Raw genomic sequence first — 25,202 nt, 5'->3', positions numbered from 1 at the left:
AATTGCATCAGAATCATGAAACAGATTTGCCCGATGATGCGACCAACACCAAATGCAACAGTACAGAATTTATTTTTGGGGGGAGGATATGGAAGACTTCGGCCGCACTGCACTGTCCCCTTTATCTGTGCTCCCATAGGTCCCTATAAAAAGCAGCAGCAGATTGTTACTGCACTGGCGCCACCTGCTGGACAAGAGTGCAGTTACAGATAGAGGCTAAATTCATTTGTGTTTGTTTTAAGTCTCTCTTTCTTTCTTGTAATATTTCTTGGATTTTTTTTATGCAAAATTAGGAAAAGCAAAAGAAAGAAAAAAAATCTTTAACTGCTGAAAAATCAGACAGATTTTGGCCTTCAAACATATGTGTCCCACATAGAAAAATTCATTTACTTACATATATATATATATATATATATATATATATATATATATATATATATACATACACACATACATTATATATATATATATACACATACATATATATATACATACACACGTACATACATATATATACATTATATATATATATATATATATATACACATACATACATACATAATATATATATATATATATATATATATATACACATACATACATATATATACATTCACATACACATTATATATACACACACACACATATATTATATATATACACACACATACACACACATATATATATGCACACACACACACGTATATGTGAATATTATAATATATATATATATATATATATATATATATATATATATATATATATATATATATATATATATATATATATATATATACATATACATACACACATATTTATGGATATTGCATTGCAGCCATTTGGTAAATTCAAAAAAGTTCATTTTTTTCTCATTAATGTACACTCTGCCCCCATCCCCCATCTTGACAGAAGAAAACAGAAATGTAGAAGTTTTTGCACATTTTTTTAAACAAGAAAAGCTGAAATATCGCATGGTCATAAGTATTCCGACCCTTTGCTCAGACACTCATATGTAAGTCCCATGCTGTCCATTTCCTTGTGATCCTCCTTGAGATGGTTCGCCTCCTTCATTGGAGTCCAGCTGTGTTTAATTAAACTGATAGGACTTTATTTGGAAAGGCGCACACCTGTCTATATAAGACCTCACAGCTCACAGTGCAGGTCAGACTAAATGAGAATCATGAGGTCAAAGGAACTGACCAAGGAGTTCAGAGCAGAATTGTGGCAAGCACAGATCTGCCCAAGGTTACAAAAGAATTTGTACAGTACCTGCCAACAAGACAATGACCCTAAGCACTCAGCTAAAATAACAAAGGAGTGGCTTCAGAACACCTCTGTAACCATTCTTGACCGGCCCAGCCAGAGCCCTGACCTAAACCCAATTGAGCATCTCTGGAGAGAACTGAAAATGGCGTCCACCAACGTTCACCATCCAACCTGACGGCACTGGAGAGGATCTGCAAGGAAGGATGGCAGAGGATCCCCAAATCTAGGGGTGAAAAACTTGTTGGATCATTCCTACAAAGACTCATGGTTGTACCAGCTTAAAAGGCTTCTACTCAATATTGAGCAAAGGGTCTGAATACTTCTAACCATGTGATATTTCAGTTTTTCTTGTTTAATAAATTTGCAAAAATTTCTACATTTCTGTCAAGATGGGGTGCAGAGTGTACATTGAGAAAAAAATTGAACTTTTTTGAATTTACCAAATGGCTGCAATGAAACAAAGAGTGAAAAATTTAAAGGGGTCTGAATACTTTCCATACCGTGTGTGTGTATGTGTGTGCGTATGTGTGCATGTATGTGTGTGTATATATATATATATATATATATATATATATATATATACATATATATATTATATATACACACACATATCTATACATATATACACACACACACACACACACACACACACACACACACATATATATATATAGTTAGGTCCAGAAATATTTGGGCAGTGACACAATTTTGGCGAGTTGGGCTCTGCATGCCACCACATTGGATTTGAAATGAAATCTCTACAACAGAATTCAAGTGCAGATTGTAACGTTTAATTTGAAGGTTTGAACAAAAATATCTGATAGAAATTGTAGGAATTGTACACATTTCTTTACAAACACTCCACATTTTAGGAGGTCAAAAGTAATTGGACAAATAAACCAAACCCAAACAAAATATTTTTATTTTCAATATTTTGTTGCGAATCCTTTGGAGGCAATCACTGCCTTAAGTCTGGAACCCATGGACATCACCAAACGCTGGGTTTCCTCCTTCTTAATGCTTTGCCAGGCCTTTACAGCCGCAGCCTTCAGGTCTTGCTTGTTTGTGGGTCTTTCCGTCTTAAGTCTGGATTTGAGCAAGTGAAATGCATGCTCAATTGGGTTAAGATCTGGTGATTGACTTGGCCATTGCAGAATGTTCCACTTTTTTGCACTCATGAACTCCTGGGTAGCTTTGGCTGTATGCTTGGGGTCATTGTCCATCTGTACTATGAAGCGCCGTCCGATCAACTTTGCGGCATTTGGCTGAATCTGGGCTGAAAGTATATCCCGGTACACTTCAGAATTCATCCGGCTACTCTTGTCTGCTGTTATGTCATCAATAAACACAAGTGACCCAGTGCCATTGAAAGCCATGCATGCCCATGCCATCACGTTGCCTCCACCATGTTTTACAGAGGATGTGGTGTGCCTTGGATCATGTGCCGTTCCCTTTCTTCTCCAAACTTTTTTCTTCCCATCATTCTGGTGCAGGTTGATCTTGGTCTCATCTGTCCATAGAATACTTTTCCAGAACTGAGCTGGCTTCATGAGGTGTTTTTCAGCAAATTTAACTCTGGCCTGTCTATTTTTGGAATTGATGAATGGTTTGCATCTAGATGTGAACCCTTTGTATTTACTTTCATGGAGTCTTGTCTTTACTGTTGACTTAGAGACAGATACACCTACTTCACTGAGAGTGTTCTGGACTTCAGTTGATGTTGTGAACGGGTTCTTCTTCACCAAAGAAAGTATGCGGCGATCATCCACCACTGTTGTCATCCGTGGACGCCCAGGCCTTTTTGAGTTCCCAAGCTCACCAGTCAATTCCTTTTTTCTCAGAATGTACCCGACTGTTGATTTTGCTACTCCAAGCATGTCTGCTATCTCTCTGATGGATTTTTTCTTTTTTTTCAGCCTCAGGATGTTCTGCTTCACCTCAATTGAGAGTTCCTTAGACCGCATGTTGTCTGGTCACAGCAACAGCTTCCAAATGCAAAACCACACACCTGTAATCAACCCCAGACCTTTTAAGTACTTCATTGATTACAGGTTAACGAGGGAGACGCCTTCAGAGTTAATTGCAGCCCTTAGAGTCCCTTGTCCAATTACTTTTGGTCCCTTGAAAAAGAGGAGGCTATGCATTACAGAGCTATGATTTATAAACCCTTTCTCCGATTTGGATGTGAAAACTCTCATATTGCAGCTGGGAGTGTGCACTTTCAGCCCATATTATATATATAAAATTGTATTTCTGAACATGTTTTTGTAAACAGCTAAAATAACAAAACTTGTGTCACTGTCCAAATATTTCTGGACCTAACTGTATATATGTGTATGTATGTATGTATATATGTATATATGTGTATATATGTATATGTGCATGTGTGTATGTGTGTGTGTGTATGTATGTATGTATGTATGTATGTATGTATGTATGTATGTATGTATGTATGTATGTGTGTATATGTGTGTGTATGTGTATATATATATATATATATATATATATATATATATATATATTCCATTTATCACTCCCCGGTGGCTCTCCCATAAGTGCCACTATGAGGATGATTGCTTATGCTGTATTGTTTGCTTACTTGCTGCCCTATGATGCATTTTACTCCTTAACTGCTGCTTGCGGGGTAGCAGAGCGTTCACACTTTACTGCAATCTGCCGGCAGGTAAATCTGTAGAACATTAAAGCTTTGTCTTTGAGCGAGTGCAGCCTCATAGGCGAAGCTATTTATTGGTTTCATGCGAGGCAATGGCTTCCGTAAAACATGAATATCCAAATCTCACATAATCGAGCAAGCGAGATTATGGAGACGCCGCGGAGCGAAAACTCTGCGCTCCAGGCCGTATACATGGCATGCCAGGTTCTTCCCTCTGTATCCATACTGGACGTGTGCTACTGGGATCATCTCCACCGTCTGACGCTGGGGAAATAACATTAAAAAAAAAAAAGAAATTCTTTTATTTCTCATAGGAATAATGCAGCTAATTGTAAGAGGTTCTGTACAATGGTAATAATGGGATTAAAATGGATCAGGCGCAGCTCAGGGTGGAAACTGGCGACATCTTGTGGCCACTCTTAGGTAATGCAGCTGGTAAAAAAATATAGATCGCTAAAGTAGTTCAGCAGAGAGTATCACACATTACAGGCTTAGATGCAGCCGGTCAACAGACAGTTTACACATCAGAGACAGATCTTGGCTGTTCAGCACCTGGGGGAAGAATTCTGTTTGGCGCACCCCTCAGTCAGTTTGAGCATTCGTCATGTAACCGCTCATTCATATGCAATTTGCACACTTAGTCACGTGCTGATGAGCTGCTCTTTATAATTCTCTCACTGTTCAGTTGTTCAGTGGAAAACTACAGCCCCTGTCTCATTGAGAGGAAGAAAAGCTGACCCAGTCTGATAATACCAGCCCCCAGCTGTCTGCTTTACTTTTGCTGGTGATCAAAAATAGCGGGGACCCCACGCCATTTTTTTAAATTATCTAAACAATTAAAAAAAAAAAAAAAAAATATTGCATGAGTGGAGTGGCCATGCTGAAATAAAAAAGTAAATCTGAATCCTTACAGTGAGTATATTACACACTGTTAGGATTGGGCTACAGTTCTTACATTTCTTAATTAAAGGGTATGTCCAGGTTTGTGATGAACATCTGCAGTTATTCTAAGTGACTGCAGAATTCTGAATTCTCACAGAATGTGCACCGCACACTTTTCGGATTATCCCATGGCAATTGCAAGAGTGGACGGCCATGTGAGCACAAGAATTTGCATACTTTTGCACACATTCTGACTAGACGTGTTCAACCTCACTCAGTTCAAATGTATTGAGCAAGGCCAGTCATGTGGCCATATGTATACAAGTCACCTAGGTGCAGTTTCAGGACCTCTCACTCTCACCGCCAGCACCAGAGAATCTTAAGGCTGTGTTCACACACTGCGTTTTTTACCTGCGTTTTTGGTGTGTTTTTGCTGCAGAAATTTCTTGAGAAATTCTTGTAACCTTTCTGCAGACATTCCCCAGCCAAACCTATCGCAAAAAAAATTAGCTGTGCGCACACTGCGTTTTTTTCTTAAGAAAATTCTTTCAGTAGATTTTCTTAAGAAAAAGAATGAGCATGTCACTTCTTTTCTGCAGCTAACTGCGTTAGTTACCATAGATAATGGCACAATAACGCAGGGAGCAACCAGCGGTAAAAACGCACCAAATCACGGTAAAAACGCAGGTGCACTAATCCTTCACTCAAGAAATTTTCTCAAGAAATTTCTTAAAGGGGTTGTCCAACATAACAAAAATTTTTGAGTTTAAGCTAATCTGTGCTGTATTGTCATATTAATCACCCCTACATTGTTATTTTTTGTTTTCTAACTTTTGTTCCTCTTGAATTATCCCTTTATTCTCTGCAGCTCGTTGTTTACATTCAGCTCCAGCAAACTGACCACTTCCTGTGCTGAACCTCCCAGTCACAGCTGGCACCGCCAGGCCTCAGTGTCCAGCCCCCACCCCTGCCAGCCCCTCCCCCTGCCCGCCCCATGCACACACATTCCCTGTCAGTATATTCTGCCCCAGCACCTGACCTGTTATCACTACAGCATTGCAAATGATAGCCCCACATCGGGCTCTGCACCGCACACACACACATCGGGCTCTGCAGCGCACACACACACATCGGGCTCTGCACCGCACACACACACACACATCGGGCTCTGCACCGCACACACACACACACACATCGGGCTCTGCACCGCACACACACACACACACACACATCGGGCTCTGCACCGCACACACACACACACACACATCGGGCTCTGCACCGCACACACACACACACACACACACACACACATCGGGCTCTGCACCGCACACACACACACATCGGGCTCTGCACCGCACACACACACACATCGGGCTCTGCACCGCACACACACACACATCGGGCTCTGCACCGCACACACACACACACACACACACACACACACATCGGGCTCTGCACCGCACACACACACACACACACACACACACACACATCGGGCTCTGCACCACACACACACACACACATCGGGCTCTGCACCGCACACACACACACACACACACACACACACACACACATCGGGCTCTGCACCGCACACACACACACACACACATCGGGCTCTGCACCGCGCACACACACACACATCGGGCTCTGCACCGCACACACACACACACATCGGGCTCTGCACAGCACGCACACACACACACACACACACCGGGCTCTGCACAGCACACACACACACACACACCGGGCTCTGCACAGCACACACACACAGGGCTCTGCACAGCGCACACACACACACACACACACACATCGGGCTCTGCACCGCACACACACATCGGGCTCTGCACCGCACACACACATCGGGCTCTGCACCGCACACACACATCGGGCTCTGCACCGCACACACACATCGGGCTCTGCACCACATACACACTTCAGGCTCTGCACCACATACACACATCAGGCTCTGCACCACATACACACATCAGGCTCTGCACCACATACACACATCAGGCTCTGCACCACATACACACATCAGGCTCTGCACCACATACACACATCAGGCTCTGCACCACATACACACATCAGGCTCTGCACCACATACACACATCAGGCTCTGCACCACATACACACATCAGGCTCTGCACCACATACACACATCAGGCTCTGCACCACATACACACATCAGGCTCTGCACCACATACACACATCAGGCTCTGCACCACATACACACATCAGGCTCTGCACTGCACGCACACACGGTGCTCTGCACCGACCCCCCTATAGGGAACACATGTAGGGAGTACATACTCACCCGTCCTCGGCCCCCGCCGCTCCTGCACGTTCGCACGCTGTCCGTGCTCTGCACATATCAGCACAGTAGTGACGTCACCGCTGTGCTGAAGAGAGCACAGACAGCGGGGCAGTGATGAGAAGCTGCGCTCCTTCTCATCAGCGCTTTCAAATGTAGCGGCATCTGTGATCTGTGATGCCGGTACATTTGAATGTGTGATCCTGAGCAGGGGCCCGGCGCTGGCGCTGACTCCACGGCAGCCGCCGCCAGGCCCCGCCCCCAGGTCACAGACCCCACATCAGTGCAGGGGGAGGTTGTGGGGAGAGTACGGGGTGCGGGGAAATGTGTGGGAGGGTGCACGGTAGGGCGCGGGGACTCCACGCACTGTACAGCCCAGCAGGGAGGCGACATGCTGTTTCCAGATTTGCATGTCAACATGGCCCTACCCATGTTGACATGAAATGACCGGAAGCAGCAAAATCGCGGCAGGAGCGGTCACATGACCACTCTGAGCCGGGGGAGTGGGGCTGACAGCAGGGCAGGTAAGTGGTCACTATCTACTTACCTGCCCCAATGTAGCCCAATAGGGAAATAATGAAAAAAACTCAAAATAAGCCGGATAACCCCTTTAAGAAAAATCCTTTTTCTAGTGTGCACATAGCCTAACAGTGTGCAGTGCACATGCTGTGAGAGAATTCAGACGTCTGCCATCGCATAGTTACTGTACTTTCGTCCCAAACTTGGACAACCCTTTTAATGCTCCCAACTACAAAAACATAATAAAAACATAGAAACCTTTAACTTTTCAGATGACACAACACTCTAATAACATAGCCATGAATCATGAAATCTTACCAGTTACAGATTGTTACATGTGTACAAGATCAGAACAAATAACAGCACAAGAATACATAATCATAGCCCCCAGCAGTACAGAAATACGGTACATCACCATAACCCCCAGCAGTAGAAAAATACATCATCAGAACTATCAGAAGTGCAGAAAAACATCACAAGAACCACCAGCAGAACAATACATTACCAGAACCCAGAGCAGCACAGAAGAATTACCAGAAAAGAAATCACAAGCCATTAGATGCGACAATCACAGAACTTTACCCGGCTCTTCCCGATTGCCCTGGTGCAGTGGCAATCAAGGTAGTAAGGGGTTAGTAACAGCTCACAGCTGCCACTAAGCCCAATACTAATCTGTAATTGAAAAGACAGAAAACACAAACACCGAAAAAATCCTTTTTTTTTTTTTTAAATAGGAGTACAAAAAATGAGCCTCTTTCACTAATTTATTAACCCCCAAAACACCCAGGTCTGACGTAATCCACACAGGGTCCCATGATGGTTCCAGCTCTGCTACATCTGAACATACAATAGGATAAAGAGTTGCACACAAGTCACAATGTATAGTGGAATGTTGCTATGGGAATACTAGACTGAAAAATACAATGAACTATCTGAAAAAGTGAAAAAACATGAAAAATGGAATAAGCCTAACTGCTATGAATAATAGGAATATAAGAGATGTTTAGCCATTGTATTGATCACTGCAAAAGAGCCCCAAAGCCAAGGTAATCTCTATTTTTGGGGTCCCTAGCCTATATGTAACCTCACCTGCAGTTAAAAACGTTGCTCTGCAAAGGACCAAGCTATATATGGGAAGTGAAACAAATGGCTGTGGGTAAGGCAGGGTTCTCAGACTGCAATATCTGAAGGCACAGCGCACGGCCATAGAACTTGACCAACCGCTGTGAGCTTCAGGCAGAGACTGAGCAGCGGGATGAGTGGTGACATCACTCCGGTTGTTTGCGGTCACAGCTGGAGGATCCCATGGCCCTCCACCTGTGAGATCGCAGGTAACCTGACCTCAGGTGAGGTCACAGAGTTCACAGACCTATATCTCCTGGCAGAGATTCAGATTTGGTGCTGAAATTTTTACACTATATTCCTGCACCCAATCTACACCTCCTGGCAAAACAAATTGCATCAATACCGCATCATAACGCATTATCTCCTCACATATTTACCCCTTACTCTCCAAACTGTTTCCTCCCTCACATATTCCCCCTGCACCCCAATACTGTGTCCGCATCCATCCCCCTCACTCCCAATACTGTGTATGTATAGTTACCTCTCTGAAATAGTCTCCTCATACATGACTCCCTCAGTTACCATACTGCGTTTGTACCTATCCACCCTCCAGCTCACCATAATGTGTCCACACGCATCCCATCCCCCTCACTCCTCCTACCATGTCCGCACCCATCCTCCCCTCACTCCCCATACTGTGTGTATACCCATCTCTCCTGCTCCCCATACTATGTGTGTACCTATCCCTCTTTCTCCCCATACTGTGTCCACATATATTCCCCCTCACTTTGTTTCCTGGGGTGTGCCACCCCCCGTGCCAGTAGCCGGTGCTGCTCGGGTCCAGGCCTTCTGGGGTGGTGGCGCAAGGGTCTCCGGACCCGGGGGTCTTGCGGACACGCCGAATAAAAAGGGGGGACGTAGATGTATGGGCTAGGCCGTAGTAAGTTCGTGACGCCACCCACGGTGTGTGGTGAAGTGGGACACCACCACTGCTGTTTTAGGGCACACGGGGGAGATGTTGTGGCAGGTAGTTGTTAACCCCTCTGTGGGTAGGGATGGTGGCCCCGGGGCCCGGTGTCTCTGTGCAGAGTATAGCGACCGCAGGGAGTGCTTGTGTACTCACAGTTAATAAACCACACAAGTCTCTGGTAAGCCAAGGTGCTGGGGGCTGGTGCCGTGGCCGGTTGCATTCGGGTCCCCCACCTGGCTGGTGCTCTCTATCCTTTTCTCTGCACTGTTTTGTGTAAGGTGGACTTCCTAGCGTGAAACTCAGGAGTCCGCTCCCGGCTGGATGTGGCCTAAGGAGCTGTGCCCGCAGATGCTGGCCCATGGGATCTATGGCCCCTGGCGGTGACCTCTTATCCCTATCGGTGGGCTGTTGTCTTCTATGAGGGACTTTGGGTGGGACAGGACCTCTAGTCCTAGCCTCAATCAGTGAATTAACCAGTCCGCTTGTTTCCAGTTCTGGCTTCAGGGTCCGACTACCCCCCTTTGTGCTACGGTTTCCGGGTCGGTTCCCCGTGTCTGTACTGGCAGGCTACAACCCTGTCCCGGTCCACCTCGGTTCTTCCGAGCCGTCTTCCCGTCTCCTGCAGACGGAGACCACCGTCTGCCTCCTAGCCAGTGGCACCAGGGCTCCAACCCTTGTACCGTTCAACTTGAACTCCTTCTTGCTGGAGCTACACTTAGCTCCAGCCCACAGTCCTCTCCAAACTCTTACTCCAAACATATCTGACTAGAAATGCTTGTTTTCCCACCCTGGGCTGTCTAGACCCCTGGGTGGGCATGTTCAACCGCCTGATCACGCCCACTGGTGTGTCTATGTTTCCCTAAGGGGGGTGTGACTAGGGTTTCAGGTCGGCTGTGTGTTTCCTAAGTGGGGGATGGTGTTGTGCAGGGGCCTATCTGTGCCTACCTGGTTTTACCAGGATGTCACACGTACATTCTTTTCTCACTCCCCATATTGTGTCTGCACTCATCCCTCTTTGCTCCACATACTGTCTGCACCCATCCCCTTCCTTGCTTATCAAACTGTGTCCTAAAATTTCTCCCCCTATTACTCACAATTCTGTGTCACCACCCATCTTCCCCTCACTTGTTCCCCAATTACAATAAATTGTGTGTGTCTTCAGCCCTTTGGAGCACTTACCACCGATGAGTGACATCAGCAGCATGATCAGATGACCTAATCATGCTGCTGATGTCACCCTGACTCGGAAGTGCCAGCGGTCAGGGCTTGAATTACACAGTTGTCTGAAAAGAGAGAGTGCAAATGCCCCTTTTACAGATGATGAGCTGTGTATCTAATTCTAACAGTGTCATACATCAAAGGCTTAGATACACAACTCAGTATAAAGTATCACACATGGTAGTATTAAATACAGCCGCTCAACAGATGGTATCACACAGGATAGGATTAGATACACAGCTCAGCAGGCAGTATCACACAGGATAGGACTAGATACACAGCTCAGCAGGCAGTATCACACAGGATAGGATTAGATACACAACCCAGTACACAGTACCACACACAACAGGCACACAGTATCACACAAGCTTAGATGCAACAGCAACAGATGGACACATTTTGCCAGTTTCTGGATCTGATTGATAAATGCAGTCTGCGCTCCAATCTCTGGGTAAATAATGAGGACGCAGATAACATTGATCCAATCAACCAATCGTTGAGATTTACCAATTGAATTTCCGTTCTAATCAGCAGCTCAGGCCAGGACGCTGAATCGGGCACTATAACATTACTGTACAGCCCCGGTGATACATTGTTACCACTGCTCTAGAATTGCCATTTTACTGCACAGTTACTATGAGCATATTACTGCTATACCAGTATTAGAGTATTGATACTGTGCTTTTATTACTACAATATTCCGCAATATTAGTGCTGCTGTTCGCCCATATACTGTTGTTGCACAGGTGCCCTTTTCTGCCTGGGTATATTAGTACTACACCATGAATACTACATTGTTACCACTGTCTCTTGTGACATGATCAGGGTCTGTACCTGCTTAAGGATGTGACTCGAAGGGCCACACGTCATCTGGTGTTCTTGGATCAATCTCCCAGAAGCGTCAGAAATCTCCGGGACGTCAGCAAATCCGGCTAAAGGCTGAACCTGCAATAATGAAGAAAGAAAATCCTTTATTCCAGAGATGTACCTCTACTGCTCCTCCTGTCACTGAGCTTCTCCAGACTCCTGCAACAAAGTGAGAGCAGGGGATGGATAAGAAACCCTTGCCAGAAGTGGATATTAGTATCAAACAGCAGAAGTAGGAGTGAGAGCCTCTACGTTGGGGCTGAGGGGCTCTTTGTTTTCTGCCACGACCTGGGCATCTGTGTAACGAGTGGTATCTGTGCTGAACCTGCACCAAGTGTTCATCAATAATCAGAGGGTGATGCTAGTCACTACCTACGGGTAGTACAAACAGAGTAATCAGGAAAACCGGGGTCTGGTAACAGGAGGTCACTTATGGACACGGAGTACACAGAGGCGTAGTCAGGTCACTATCCGAGGATCAGAATTCTGGGAAGGCACGTAATGGATTTAGGGAGTAAACAGACGTGGTCAGGTAACGGTCCAAGGTCAAAAGCCAGGAGGTCACAACAGGAACAAGGGGCAGCTAGACAGGAGTCAAACAACAGTCCGGGGTCAAGAAACAGAGCACAGGAACTCAAACCAACAGCACAACTGCAAAACCAGAAAGTATGACTGGCAAGGTTCTAGGAGATCATGCTCAGTAAAGAAGCAGAACAATTACCAGTAAGGAAGAACACCTGAGCAATCAGCACCTCCCAGAACCAGCATGGAAGCCAGCACTGTCAATCAACCTTCCAGCCAGTAGCCCAGGAAAACACAGCAGAGCATCTCCTAGTGTGCAAGATGCTCTGCACAGAGGAATTGTGATACAGAGCAGATCTGCGGATCAAGAATCTCATCATTTTGTGATATGATGGGAGTTTCCCTCACTTACTGGCAAATGTCGCTCGAATATACGACGCTAAAGCTCCCGCAATTTATAGCTGAAGCCTGAATAACCCCGCAAAAAAATAAAAAAACTCAAGAAAAAACCCCAAAAATAATAAATCAGATTGTGTCAAATCAATGTGTGCGGTACCTGATTTACAGACGAGTATCTAATCAGCAAAGTGAAAGAATACTAAGAAGCAAAGTGGCAAAATAGGGTCTTATCTGGTATAAACGGAGTTAAAGAGAAAGAGGCCCGCTCAACTTTTCAGCTCCTGCAGATACACGAGTGCACAGGATAGTGCGGATGAGGCAAGAAAAAGGACAGAAGACATGTTCACTCCGCGCTGCTGCTGAAGACTTTCCAAGGGAAGATCTAAGACACACCGGAACTCTGGTCAAATCCTGAAGAAGGAGCTTGTAGTGGCTTTCAAAAGCATTGAATGAAAGCCCTCATCTCCACCGGTGTGTCCTGGATCTTTCATTGGAAAATCTTCAGCAGCAGCGCGGAGTGAACACGTCTTCTGTCCTTTTTCTGCACAATCAGCAAAGTGTATCCAATTACGGTAACCACCATGTATCTCACTAAGGGAACGATTTATCAGTAATTATATGCCAGAAACAGTAATTTGTTGTTTGTCCATGGCCGCCAGAAAAGAGCTCTGCAAATCTGCACCGATGCTGGCGCCTCTTCCGATTTATAGTCCCAGAGTGACATCATTGTTATGGAGTGATCCATCCATGACATCACACCGGAGACGCTGGCAGAGTGGCGAATCAGCTACCACCGGCTACTAACGAGACCATTGGACCAGGGTCCTGCAGATCTTTTTGCTCAACTTTACAGGAGGCATCGCAGACACATTCACAGTCATTTATGGCATAAAGGATTCTAGCAGAAATGTATCTAGGGCCACAATCGGACAATATTTTCTAACTTTGGAACGAGAAGTGATCTGAAAAGTTCAGCGAGAGGTGCACAAGTTTTAATGACTTTGGTGCATCTTATTTGTGCCACCAACAAATGGATATGTGATTTCTGGGTGAGTATCTAACCTTCAGATACAATGGTATTTACAAGTATTTACCTAATGTGCTAGAAATAGGTTTCTAGTTGTCATATAGGTTTTGAATTAATGAATGTATCTAACCCACTGGTAAATATTTACATTAATTTATGTAATGTACGGTATTAATCTCATCTGTCTGGAGGCATCTAATTCTTAGTTAAAGCGCATCAATCACCAGGATTTTCCTATATAACCTAAAGCCAGTGCTATACTGGCACTATCAGGCTGATTCCATACATACCTTAAATTTTCAGCTCGGATGTTTAGGTTTTGAAACTCAAGCAAGTTTGTAAAATTAGCATCTTGTTGAGTGACAGCAGCTGAGGATCAGATAATATCTGGTGGGTATTCATAGTTATCCCCTCCCCCTGTTATTTATGTTAATTCTATTATACAATCGTTTTACTAAGTGGCTACAAGGACCTGTACTGATGTCATACCCATGTGACCAGAAGGGGCGTGGCCTCGGCCAACAGAAAATGTTGCTTCCTGGTATAAGCTATGTTGGCTGAGGCCCCGCCCCTTCTGGTCACATGGGTATGATATCACCACAGGTCCTTCTAGCCACTTAGTAAAACACTTGTATAATAGAATAAGCATAAGTAACAGGGGGAGGGGATAATTATGAATACCCACCGCAGCTATCAGCTGATCGGCAGCTGCTGTCACTCAACAAGCTTTACTTGCTTGTGTTCAAAACCTATACATCTTAGATGACCACTAAAGGTATATATAGACTCCGCCTGATAGTACCAGTATAGCACTGGCTTTAGGTTATATAGGAAAATCCTGGAAATTAGTGCACTTTAAGTTATCCAGGAATATGCATTGTATCTAGAGAGTGTTCTCAATCCACAGCAAAGTATCTAACCCATGAGAATGTATCTAATTAACACACAGTTATGCAATTTTTGTTATTTCCAATCTATTTGTATCTAATCTGCATGAATGTATCTAATTCATTGACTGAACCCATTCTATTAATATGTATCTGACACCCAGGTTGCTTGCTCTCAGCTACAGGTCGTTTCTATGAATCTAATACAACATAGTATATATTCCATCATTTACCGTCACATCACCGTCCATCGTTATCACCTCCCCTGTCACCTTCTGCAGGAGGGTAAGCGGCAAACTGAGCTCCTGCTCCAGAGGATCTGAGACTACCTGAGATCGCAGAGTCTTCCTGCCAAGAGAGAAAAGGAAATCCCAAGAAAAGTGATGAAGGCAGAATTCTAAGTTGTGTGTAATAATGAGGAATGAAGCAGGGAAAAATTATTGAACACATGAAGAAAGGGGTGCAAAAAGCCATGGAAGTCATGACACCAGCTGAAATCTATCAGTAATTAGATAGCAATCCTGCCACTTAGTCATAAATAATATCAGCTGGTTCAACTAATGGCTTATAAAAAGGTGCCTCGTTACCAATGTGCCACACAAGAAACCTCAAATGATGGGTAAAACCAGTGAGCTGCATCAAGACCTTCACAACCTTATTGTTGCAAAACATAGTCATGACATGGGTTACAGAAGAATTTTGAAACTATTGAAGGTTCCAGTGAGAACTGTTGGGACCATAATCTGGAAGTGCAAAGAACTACAGAAAGACCTGGAATCAGCAGGTACAATTGTATCAAAGACAACAATAGCAATGCACTCCCCCTCCATGGCCGGTATGCACGCTCATTACGCAAGACTCCATTGCTGAACTAATAGCAGGTTCAAACACGTTTAAAGTTTGCTCGTCAACATTTTAGATAAGCCTGGGAAATATTGGGAGAATATAGTCTGGTCAGATGAGAGCAAAATTTAACTCTTTGGATGCCATAATACACACCACGTTTGGAGGACAAAAGGCAAAAACACCAACAACAGTGAAGTGTGGAGGTGGGAACATCATGGTGTGGGGCTGTTTTCCGCATACGGCAGTGACAAACTTCATATGATTGAAGAAAGGATGAATGGACAAAATGTACAGAGACCTTCAAGATAAAAATCTACTGCTATCTACCAGGATGATGAAGATAAAAGGAGGGTGGACATTTCGGCATAACGATGATCCCAAACACTCAGAAAGGGAGACTCGCAATTGGTTTCATAAAAAGAAAAATAAAGCTGCAGAATGGCCGAGCCGATCACCGGAGCTGAATCCAATAGAAAATGTATGGAAGGAACTAAAGCTCAGAGATCATAGAAGGAGCCGGGACCTGCAGGATGTGAAGACTGTTTGTGTGGAAGAATGGGAAAAAAATCCCACCTGAGCAATGCAGGTGACTAGAGTTTCCATACAGGAGGCGTCTTGAAGCTTCATCACCAACAAAGGCTTATGTACAAAGTGTTAATTAAATTTCAGTAAGCGTGTTCAATACTTTTTTCCTGTATCATTTCTCATTATTACATATCACTAATGTATGGACATCTAGGGTTTGATTTCTTTGCCTATGTGAATTGGATGGGTTGTTACCAACATCTGGTGAGAATTTCGTGTCACTAGCATCTGTAGAAATATATCTACTTAGAAAATTGGTGACGTGTTCAATACTTATTTCACCCGCTGTATATACACGCACACACACAGCTCACCATTTCACCGCCAGCTGCTGGAAATAAAAAAGTCGTCCTTCTCCTTTACATAAACCACAGATTTTTCGACCTCGTCCAGAACATTTGCTGCATCTACAGTAAATAGTTAAAAAAAAAAAAAAAAGTCACAAACTGACAGGAGAATTGAGCCCTCCGTGTCCTTCCCTGCCCTCCATCACCGAGATTCGCACCATTCCCTCTATATGATTATAAAACAAAAAGATGTCACCGCAGCAAGCAAGGAAGACAAGGCGCAAATGATAAAAACACAACAGCTAAAAGGGAAAAAAATAAGTTTGGAGAACGACACAAGGTTTGGGTTTAAAGTTCTCTGCTTCAGTATTTATAGTAGCAATTTCTATTCAATCCAGATGGTTATGGACATCAATCACATCATTTAAGTAATTCCTTGCCATGATAACTATCTAAAAAACAAAAAAAAAATATTTCCACTGGATTTCAGCCTTGATACAAAATGTTCTGAAGACATCATTTAGTTATGTTCTTGTTATCTCAGGAGAAAGCATTAACAAGGACAAGGCAGCTGATAGCACTCTTGAGCTTGATCTTCATATGAAGCTGGTGTTCTTCAATTAACTATGGTTACCTCCAAGGAAACACACTAAAGGGATTTTACAGGCAAGGACATTGCTGCTTGTAAGATTGCTCCTAAATCAATCATGTATCTGATCATCAAGAACTTTAAAGATAGAGGTTCAGTTGCTGTGAAAAAAAAGGATTCAGAACACCCAAGAAAGTCCAGAAAGAGCCAGGACCAACTCCTAAAGAGAATTCAGCTACGGGGTCAGTTCACCACCAGTGCAGAGCTTGCTCAGGAATGGCAGCGGGCAGTGTCCGTGCATCTGCACACACAACAAGGAGAAGGCTTTTGGAGGCTGATGGGTGTCAAGAAATGCAGCAAAGCAGCCACTTCTCTCCAAGAGAAACACCAAGGAGAGAATAACATTCTGCATGAAGGGCAGGGATTGGAGTGCAGAAGACGAGGAAAGTTAAAGTCCTTCAGACAGTTTGGGACATCTGGAAGAAGGATTTTCCCAAGAACAAAAAGTGAACACTGCCCTGAGTCCTGTACAGTTATATTCTTGTACAAAGGGGGAAGTATTACAGTAGTTATATTCTTGTACATAGGAGCAGTATTATAGTAGTTATATTCCTGTACATACGGGGAAGTATTATAGTAGTTATATTCTTGTACATAGGGGCAGTATTATAGTAGTTATATTCTTGTTCATAGGGGACAGTATTATAGTAGTTATATTCTTTTACATAGGGGGCAGTATTATAGTAGATATATTCTTTTACATAGGGACAGTATATTATATCCTTGTACATAGGAACAGCATTATAATATCTATATCCTTATACATAGAGGGCAGTAATATAGTAGTTCTATTTCTGTACATAGTGAGCAGTACTATAGTAGTTATATTCTTGTACAAAGGGGCAGTATTATAGTAGTTATATTCTTGTATATAGGGGCAGTACAGTATTATAGTAGTTATATTCTTGTACATACGGGGCAGTATTATAGTAGTTATATTCTTGTACATACGGGGCAGTATTATAGTAGTTATATTCTTGTACATAGGGGCAGTATTATAGTAGTTATATTCTTGCACGTAGGGGCAGTATTATAGTAGTTATATTCTTGTACATAGGGGCAGTATTATAGTAGTTATATTCTTGTACAATACTCTGTAATTACAGCATTATTCACCTTTTTCTGCCGCTCCCTGAACACGCCGGACACCTCTTGTTTCTGGATTTCTGGCGGCTGCTGCTGGAACATCGACATCTAAACTGTTGAAGAATTGAGAGCCTTTAGGAGCCAATCAATAAAACTAAAAATTGTATAAAAGGAATTAGGCTGTGTTGCCATGTCCGGTAATCATCCATTAAAATGGACCTAGCAGCAAGATGTTGGGAAAAAAAATTCTGCAAACAGAACTTTGTCTATTTTTAAACAATTGATTTCAGCTGGATCTGTGTTTTGTTTTTTTGTGGGTTTTTTTTTTAATATTTGAGTATATGGATAATGGATCCGTTAACTGATTGCTAGTCATCTCCCATTTTAAACCGATCTGGCAAAATTGATCCTTTACAAATGGGAGAAAGAATGATGGCTAAATAACGGATCCATTTTCCATAGACTCCAATGTTATAAAAAAAAAAAAACAAACAAAAAAAAAAAAAAAAACGGATCCAGCTGAAATCAGTTATTTAAAAACAGACAAAAAAAGTTGTGACCGCACAATTATTTTTGCCAACAGCTTGCTGCTAGGTCCGTTCTAACTGATGACTGGACATGTGAACTTAACCCAAAAGAGCTTTGTTCTTACCTGTCCGGATCCCCCACATCTTGTGCATTTGCAGCGCCCACGGCCTCCACATTTGTGACATGTCTGCAACAATGTATCACAAGTTGAGTTGAGCAGATTGCTAATAATCCGGGGGATCCGTCGCGGGTTGCGAGAGAAAGAGAGAAAGAGAGAAAGAGAGAAAGAGAGAAAGAGAGAAAGAAGAGAGAAAGAGAGAAAGAGAGAAAGAGAGAAAGAGAGAAAGAGAGAAAGAGGAGAAAGAGAGAGAAAGAGAGAAAGAGAGGTGAGAAAGAAGAGAAGAGAGAAGAGAGAGAGACCCCCCACACCCACACACCAACACCAGACCCATGCAGCCGGATTTCCGGGTCCAGGTCGGACCCGAACATTTTACAGTTAGGATCCGCTCAACACTAATCACAAGGTCACACATTCAATTATAAACAAATGAAAAAAAAAGGTAAATCCCTTAAAAAGGTGTTCATTGGTCAAGTATCTCCCTTTTCACATTTGTTACTATGTAACATTATTCTATACATACCCCTGTATAGTTTCAGACCCAGACAGAAGAGGGTCCCTGCACAACAGCAGTATATGGGCCCTGCTGTGTGACTGTTTACAGAAGCAGATTACTGCTTTGGTAGTAATGGCCCCCTTACCTCTTGAGCCCTTGCACCAATGATATGTCTGCCTCTGCTGCTCAAGGGCATATACAGAAATCATGGGACCCCATAGCAGAAGTTCTAATTGACCACCTGACATCCCGGAGTGTAAAAGTTCAGATCCACACGGGTTAAAAAAGTACCCGAGTGCCGAGCCAAGGTCTCCGGCGCTGCTAGAACATCTTCTGGGTCGCTCACTCTACTTCTGGGGCCATTCATTTACCTTCATGCATATGCATGGCTTCCCCCGCCCCACCTGCAGTCCTGGCGTCTGTGATTAATAGCAGTCAGCGTGTCCCCCAGCTTGTGTGACAGCGTGTCTGACTGCTTTCAATCACATACCCTGTCTGAGAGTCTATTGGCGTTTGTGTTTATTTCTTTTCACTTACAGATTAGTAATAGGGTGGGGGGGGTCTCACAGACACCTACCATCACTAATCTAGGGCTTAGTGACAGCTGTGAGCTGTTTTAACCGCTTATTACCCCAACTGCCACCGCAGCCGGACAGTCGGGATGAGCGGTGTAAAGTGCCAGGATTGTCGCATCTAATGGATGCGACAATCCTGGGCAGCTGCTATTTTTAGGCTAGGGGGGGCTCAATAAGCATGGGTCTCCCCAGCCTGAGAAAACTAGCTTCCAGCTGTCGGGCTTTATCATGGCTGGGTATAAAAATTGGGGGGGGGGGGGGGGGAACGCAAACCATTTTTTAAAATTATTTAAATAATTTAAAAAAATAAACAAAAAAAAAAAAAACTCGCATGTGGTTCCTCTTATTTTGATACAAAGCAAAGATAAGCGCAGGGCTGGTGGCTGCAGCCTGTAGCCTTATGCTTTACCTGTGTTGGGTATCATAATATGGGGGACCCAAAGTCAATTTTTTGTTTTATTTTTACACCATGATAGCGACCAACAGACCGGGTCTGTGATTGGTTGCAGTCAGACGATGTCACACAGGCTGTGGGCGCATCTGGCTGCAACCAATCACAGACTCCAGGACTGCCAGTGGGCGGGGGAATCAGTGCATATGTAATAAGGTAAATGATCAGCCCTGGAAATAGAGTGAGCGGACCGAAAGCAGTTACAGCCACATGGAGGCTCAGTAAGTATAATGCTCCTGCTCTAACCCCCTATCCCTTCTACCACCATTTTTAAGTGCCGGATTCTGGCCTCCATAGACTTATATGGGGACCGCCGTCCAGCAAACTATCTGGGATCAATTCCAGGCCAGAATCTTTTTTTTAAATCTGGTTAGACCCCCTGATCCTGGAAATCTGCTAATCCACCCAGCACTACCATTCACCTTTATTTCTCCAGATCGAGGAAGTGGAATCTTCTTTGACCCTTCATGAAACATTTTGGGAGTGGAGACCTCAATGCCCCACAGCTGCGGGAGGGCTTCTCCGTCCTGAGCGTCGATTCGCTGACCTAGGATATCGAAATTTACACATTTCTGAAAAACCAGAACTAGGACGATCTGATCAAAGTTTTCAGAGTTGACAATTTGGAAAACATAAAAAAAAAATCCTTCCAGCACTCGGGGCAGAACGATGACAGTGAGCGCAGTAAGCAGAATACAGGCCATTGCTTCTTTTTATAGACACATTTGCCGGGCTCTGCAGATCTGTAAATCTCAGGACCGGCCGCTATCTCTGTGCTCTGCACTTACCAGTATACGGTTTGCAGATTTTCTCGATGTGTCTGGTTTCGGTGAACGTCTCCAGTTTGTACTGTAATAAGGGGCGAAAATATAACAAACTAATATGGAAAAATAAGAGGTGCATGCACATCCCTAACGTTGTATCACATCTTATGCTCCATTTACCTCCAGAGCTGCATTCAAAAATGTGGTTGTTGCACCAGGTTTTGCACTTAAAATACATCTCAGAAATTAAGATTTTGCTCTTATAGTGTTTTAGCTTAATTCATATCCAAAGCTTCAGAATTTGGTTCACTGCCGCTTGGACTCCATCAGCAGCTTACTGACGGTTTCCACACTAACAGTTTGTCTCCGGTCTTTGTGGCTATGAACGCAGCTCTGGATGTATTTGGAGGACATCTTGAACTTTTACTAAACTCAACTCACTTTGTAGATAGGCATTTGCGTTAACCTCTCGATCACCGGCTCTTCTCCCCTGGGTGTACAGCAGCAGTACGAGGACGATACATATCTCCGCACAGCGTCCCTGGCAGCCTCCTTAGGGATCAACACAACATTTCTAGATAAGAAGTAACAGTTAGTTGTGGTTCTGATTTGGAGGAGTTTCTAGAAGCTGCAACTGTTGTTCAGGAACGGAGACTCCAGATACACAACAACCAATGGTGACTCTCACCTGTAATTCTGGCAGTCACTGGAAGATGTGTCACACGGGGCAGAACTGTCACTAAACAGAGAGGTTCCTGTAGAAAGAGAATGAATAAGAATAAGAATAACAACTATCAGGACATGTGTAACTCATATCACACAGGATTATCTATTCTAGACCGACAGAATCTTATGTATCCCTGTATACAGGGATCTCCCCCTAGTGGTGGCTGCAGACAGAATCTTATCATGTATCTCTGTATACAGGGATCCCCCCCTAGTGGTGGCTGCAGACAGAATCTTATCATATATCTCTGTATACAGGGAGCTCCCCCTAGTGGTGGCTGCAGACAGGATCTTATCATGTATCTCTGTATACAGGGAGCTCCCCCTAGTGGTGGCTGCAGACAGAATCTTATCATGTATCTCTGTATACAGGGAGCTCCCCCTAGTGGTGGCTGCACACAGAATCTTATGTATCTCTGTATACAGGGAGCTCCCCCTAGTGGTGGCTGCAGACAGAATCTTATCATGTATCTCTGTATACAGGGAGCTCCCCCTCGTGGTGACTGCAGACAGAACCTTATCATGTATCTCTGTATACAGGGAGCTTCCCCTAGTGGTGGCTGCAGACAGAACCTTATCATGTATCTCTGTATACAGGGAGCTTCCCCTAGTGGTGGCTGCAGACAGAATCTTATCATGTATCTCTGTATACAGGGATCCCCCCCTAGTGGTGGCTGCAGACAGAATCTTATCATGTATCTCTGTATACAGGGAGCTCCCCCCTCGTGGTGACTGCAGACAGAATCTTATCATGTATCTCTGTATACAGGGAGCTCCCCCTAGTGGTGGCTGCAGACAGAATCTTATCATGTATCTCTGTATACAGGGAGCTCCCCCTAGTGGTGGCTGCAGACAGAATCTTATCATGTATCTCTGTATACAGGGAGCTCCCCCTAGTGGTGGCTGCAGACAGAATGTTATCATGTATCTCTGTATACAGGGAGCTCCCCCTAATGGTGGCTGCAGACAGAATCTTATGTATCTCTGTATACAGGGAGCTCCCTCTAGTGGTGGCTGGAGACAGAATCTTGTGTATCTGTATACAGGAAGCCCCCCCTAGTGGTGGCAGCAAACAATCTCATAATGTATCTCGGTATTCAGAGAGCTCCCCCTAGTGGTGGCTGCAGACCGAATCTTATGAATCTCTGTATACAGGGAGCTCCCCCTAGTGGTGGCTGCAGACAGAATCTTATCATGTATCTCTCTCTCTCTATGGATGGAGATTCCTTGTGGTGGCTGCAGACACACTGACATTGTGACAGAAAGGAGGGGGAAGCAATTTAATGTCAGATATCTTCCCTCCAGGGACTCATAAGTCATATTTTATGGCTTTACTGTAAGTCAATGTTCTTCAGCTTCTTATCCTGCATGATGAAAGCAATGTAATGTATGGATAAGAGAAAATAGGTGCAGAAACTGCCTTCATGTCACCCACCTTGCTCCATGCAGATGTTTCCAGTGTCACATCCAGGTGGTCAGTAACGAGTGGACGCTTCCTGAGGTTGCTCTTTTTTTCGGATAAACTCTAATAAACGCAGATCCTCCAGACATTGTGCAATGAGACAACACAACCCACTCCACAGGTAAAGAATCCACCACGGAGAGCAGAAAATCAGGTCATGTCCCGCTTGGAGCCTGGACGCACAGTGCTTAGGGGCAATCTCACGGCTGGCACCTCTGTGGGGCATGCCCCGGGGATGGGTCTCCGTAATAATGCCCCTTGGGACGGGGCAGACAATGGCTTGTAAAATCTGGTCCGATTGTGATAAGAGGAGCTCAGAGTGGCCTCATGGAGATGGATTGTTCCACGCTAAATATAGGGCGGCTGAACTAACCGCTCCATTGTTAGGGGGCGTCACACACACTACAGCAACAGATAAGATCAAGAAAGTAAAGGGGCCGGCGAGTCCCGCTGAGCGGCGGCTATTTATATCAGTGTCTGGGAAAGCTGGGTATCAGATCCTGGGAAAGCTGGGTGACAACCCGTGTGCAGCTGTAGTAATATAGATCGACATTCAGCTTCGAACTAGGAAAAAAGGAACATTTAGAATCTGATAACATAAAAAGTAGAACAGTCAAGCATTTTCCAGTACATTAGCAGTAAAGGGAATTGTTAGGGCATGCTGGGAATTGTAGTCCCACTGATCGCATGGCACAGGTCCCCAGAGTGATCTCTATACAATGAAGCAGTGGATAGCGTCATGTTATTCTGCAGCACGGTGTTGGGTGTGGCGGTTATATTGTGTCTATTAAATCACGTTGTTATGACAAATATTGAAAAACAAAACAAAGAAGTATCTACAGGAGAAAATCCACAGGAAATCCTGACCGGACCGCGGCTCGGGGACACATTGTATCAAGGTGTCACTTCTGCTAATTATAGGATGCCGGGCCGACACATTCACTGCACATTATATGTTATGGTCGTCACATTATGGACAGATGCAGCAGAGCTGAACTTGTGAACTAACACTGTGGGGTGCACTTTTTTTTTTTCTTAAAAGAGGTTTTGACATCAAATACATGTATCCTTTGGGACCCCCAGCAGTCACTAATATAGAGGTCCTGAGTCACTTGTCCTTCCCCCACCCTCAAGGCAGTGAATGGAGCAGAGGTCAAGTATGAATATTTCTGCTCAACTGTAATTTTATGGGAGTGATTGATTCAGAAAAGTTTGCACTCCCCCTTCCATTGATTCGTACAGGGCTAGGTATCTAATAAGATGCTTTTTGTAGCAAAAAAATAAAATACAAATTGAATATATATTTTAATATTTTTAAATAATGATAATACTTATTCATAATAAATTAATTCTCATTTATAAAAAAATATCTACTATATTTCATTACATTATAAAAATAAATAACTATAAAATATATTTTCATTCTAATATACATTTTATATAATACAATTTTAAAAAAATATTCAAAGATTATTAATATTTGTATATTACATATTATTGTAATAGAAATAAAAATATTTTTATTTTACTATGAATAATTTTATTAATTTGCATTCTATATATTTTATTATATTAGTATAAAAATCATAATATAAATATAATGAAAATATAATTAGATTTTATATTATAAAATTATTAAATCAATAATTTTATATTGTTGAATAATTACAAATATATATATATATATATATATATATAATCTCATATTATATATATGATTATTATTTCACTATCGATTGTGCCAAATGCCAGTGTTAACTCTGCTACATCCACAGAACAAAAGCTCTAGGCACATCTGCATCACAGCTTTTGTTCACTGTGCAAGAAAAAAATAAAATAAAAAAAACAAAAACACCGTGAAAGATCCCAAAAACTCCTGATGGACCGCTCGAGCTTATAAGTAGCAGGGATAGCGCTGCATGTGACCTCAATGTGAACACAGCCCAATGGAGAACTAATGCAACACTGCCATCTTGTGGTCACAGTCCAAACTGCAGAAAGAAGAACCCAATCTGATACCAT

General features: G+C 43.4%; 1 protein-coding gene across 2 annotated transcripts; it reads right to left on the bottom strand.

Annotated features, from left to right (window-relative positions):
- Positions 1-3,289: 3,289 nt before the first annotated feature.
- On the bottom strand, positions 3,290-23,390 carry LOC142249169 (protein SSUH2 homolog). Of its 2 annotated transcripts, XM_075320769.1 has the most exons (11): positions 23,154-23,390; positions 21,681-21,747; positions 21,434-21,566; positions 21,017-21,077; positions 20,651-20,775; positions 18,713-18,775; positions 18,091-18,173; positions 16,353-16,445; positions 14,841-14,955; positions 11,740-11,850; positions 3,290-4,204 (listed from the first exon to the last, which is right to left on the bottom strand). In XM_075320769.1, exons 1-11 carry the CDS (start codon positions 23,161-23,163, stop codon positions 4,064-4,066), a joined length of 1,002 nt encoding a protein of 333 aa, XP_075176884.1. In that variant the 5' UTR covers positions 23,164-23,390; the 3' UTR covers positions 3,290-4,063. The 2 variants fall into 2 exon arrangements, with proteins under 2 accessions (XP_075176884.1, XP_075176885.1); XM_075320770.1 differs by lacking the exon at positions 23,154-23,390 and having other exon boundaries at positions 21,434-21,544; positions 21,681-21,742.
- Between the last annotated feature and the right edge of the window lie 1,812 nt (positions 23,391-25,202).

The sequence above is a fragment of the Anomaloglossus baeobatrachus genome, chromosome 8, assembly GCF_048569485.1.
Source record: "Anomaloglossus baeobatrachus isolate aAnoBae1 chromosome 8, aAnoBae1.hap1, whole genome shotgun sequence".
In the NCBI taxonomy this organism is placed as follows: domain Eukaryota; kingdom Metazoa; phylum Chordata; class Amphibia; order Anura; family Aromobatidae; genus Anomaloglossus; species Anomaloglossus baeobatrachus.
Note: the sequence above shows the minus strand (reverse complement) of the source record. Positions and strands in the feature narration are given on the sequence as shown.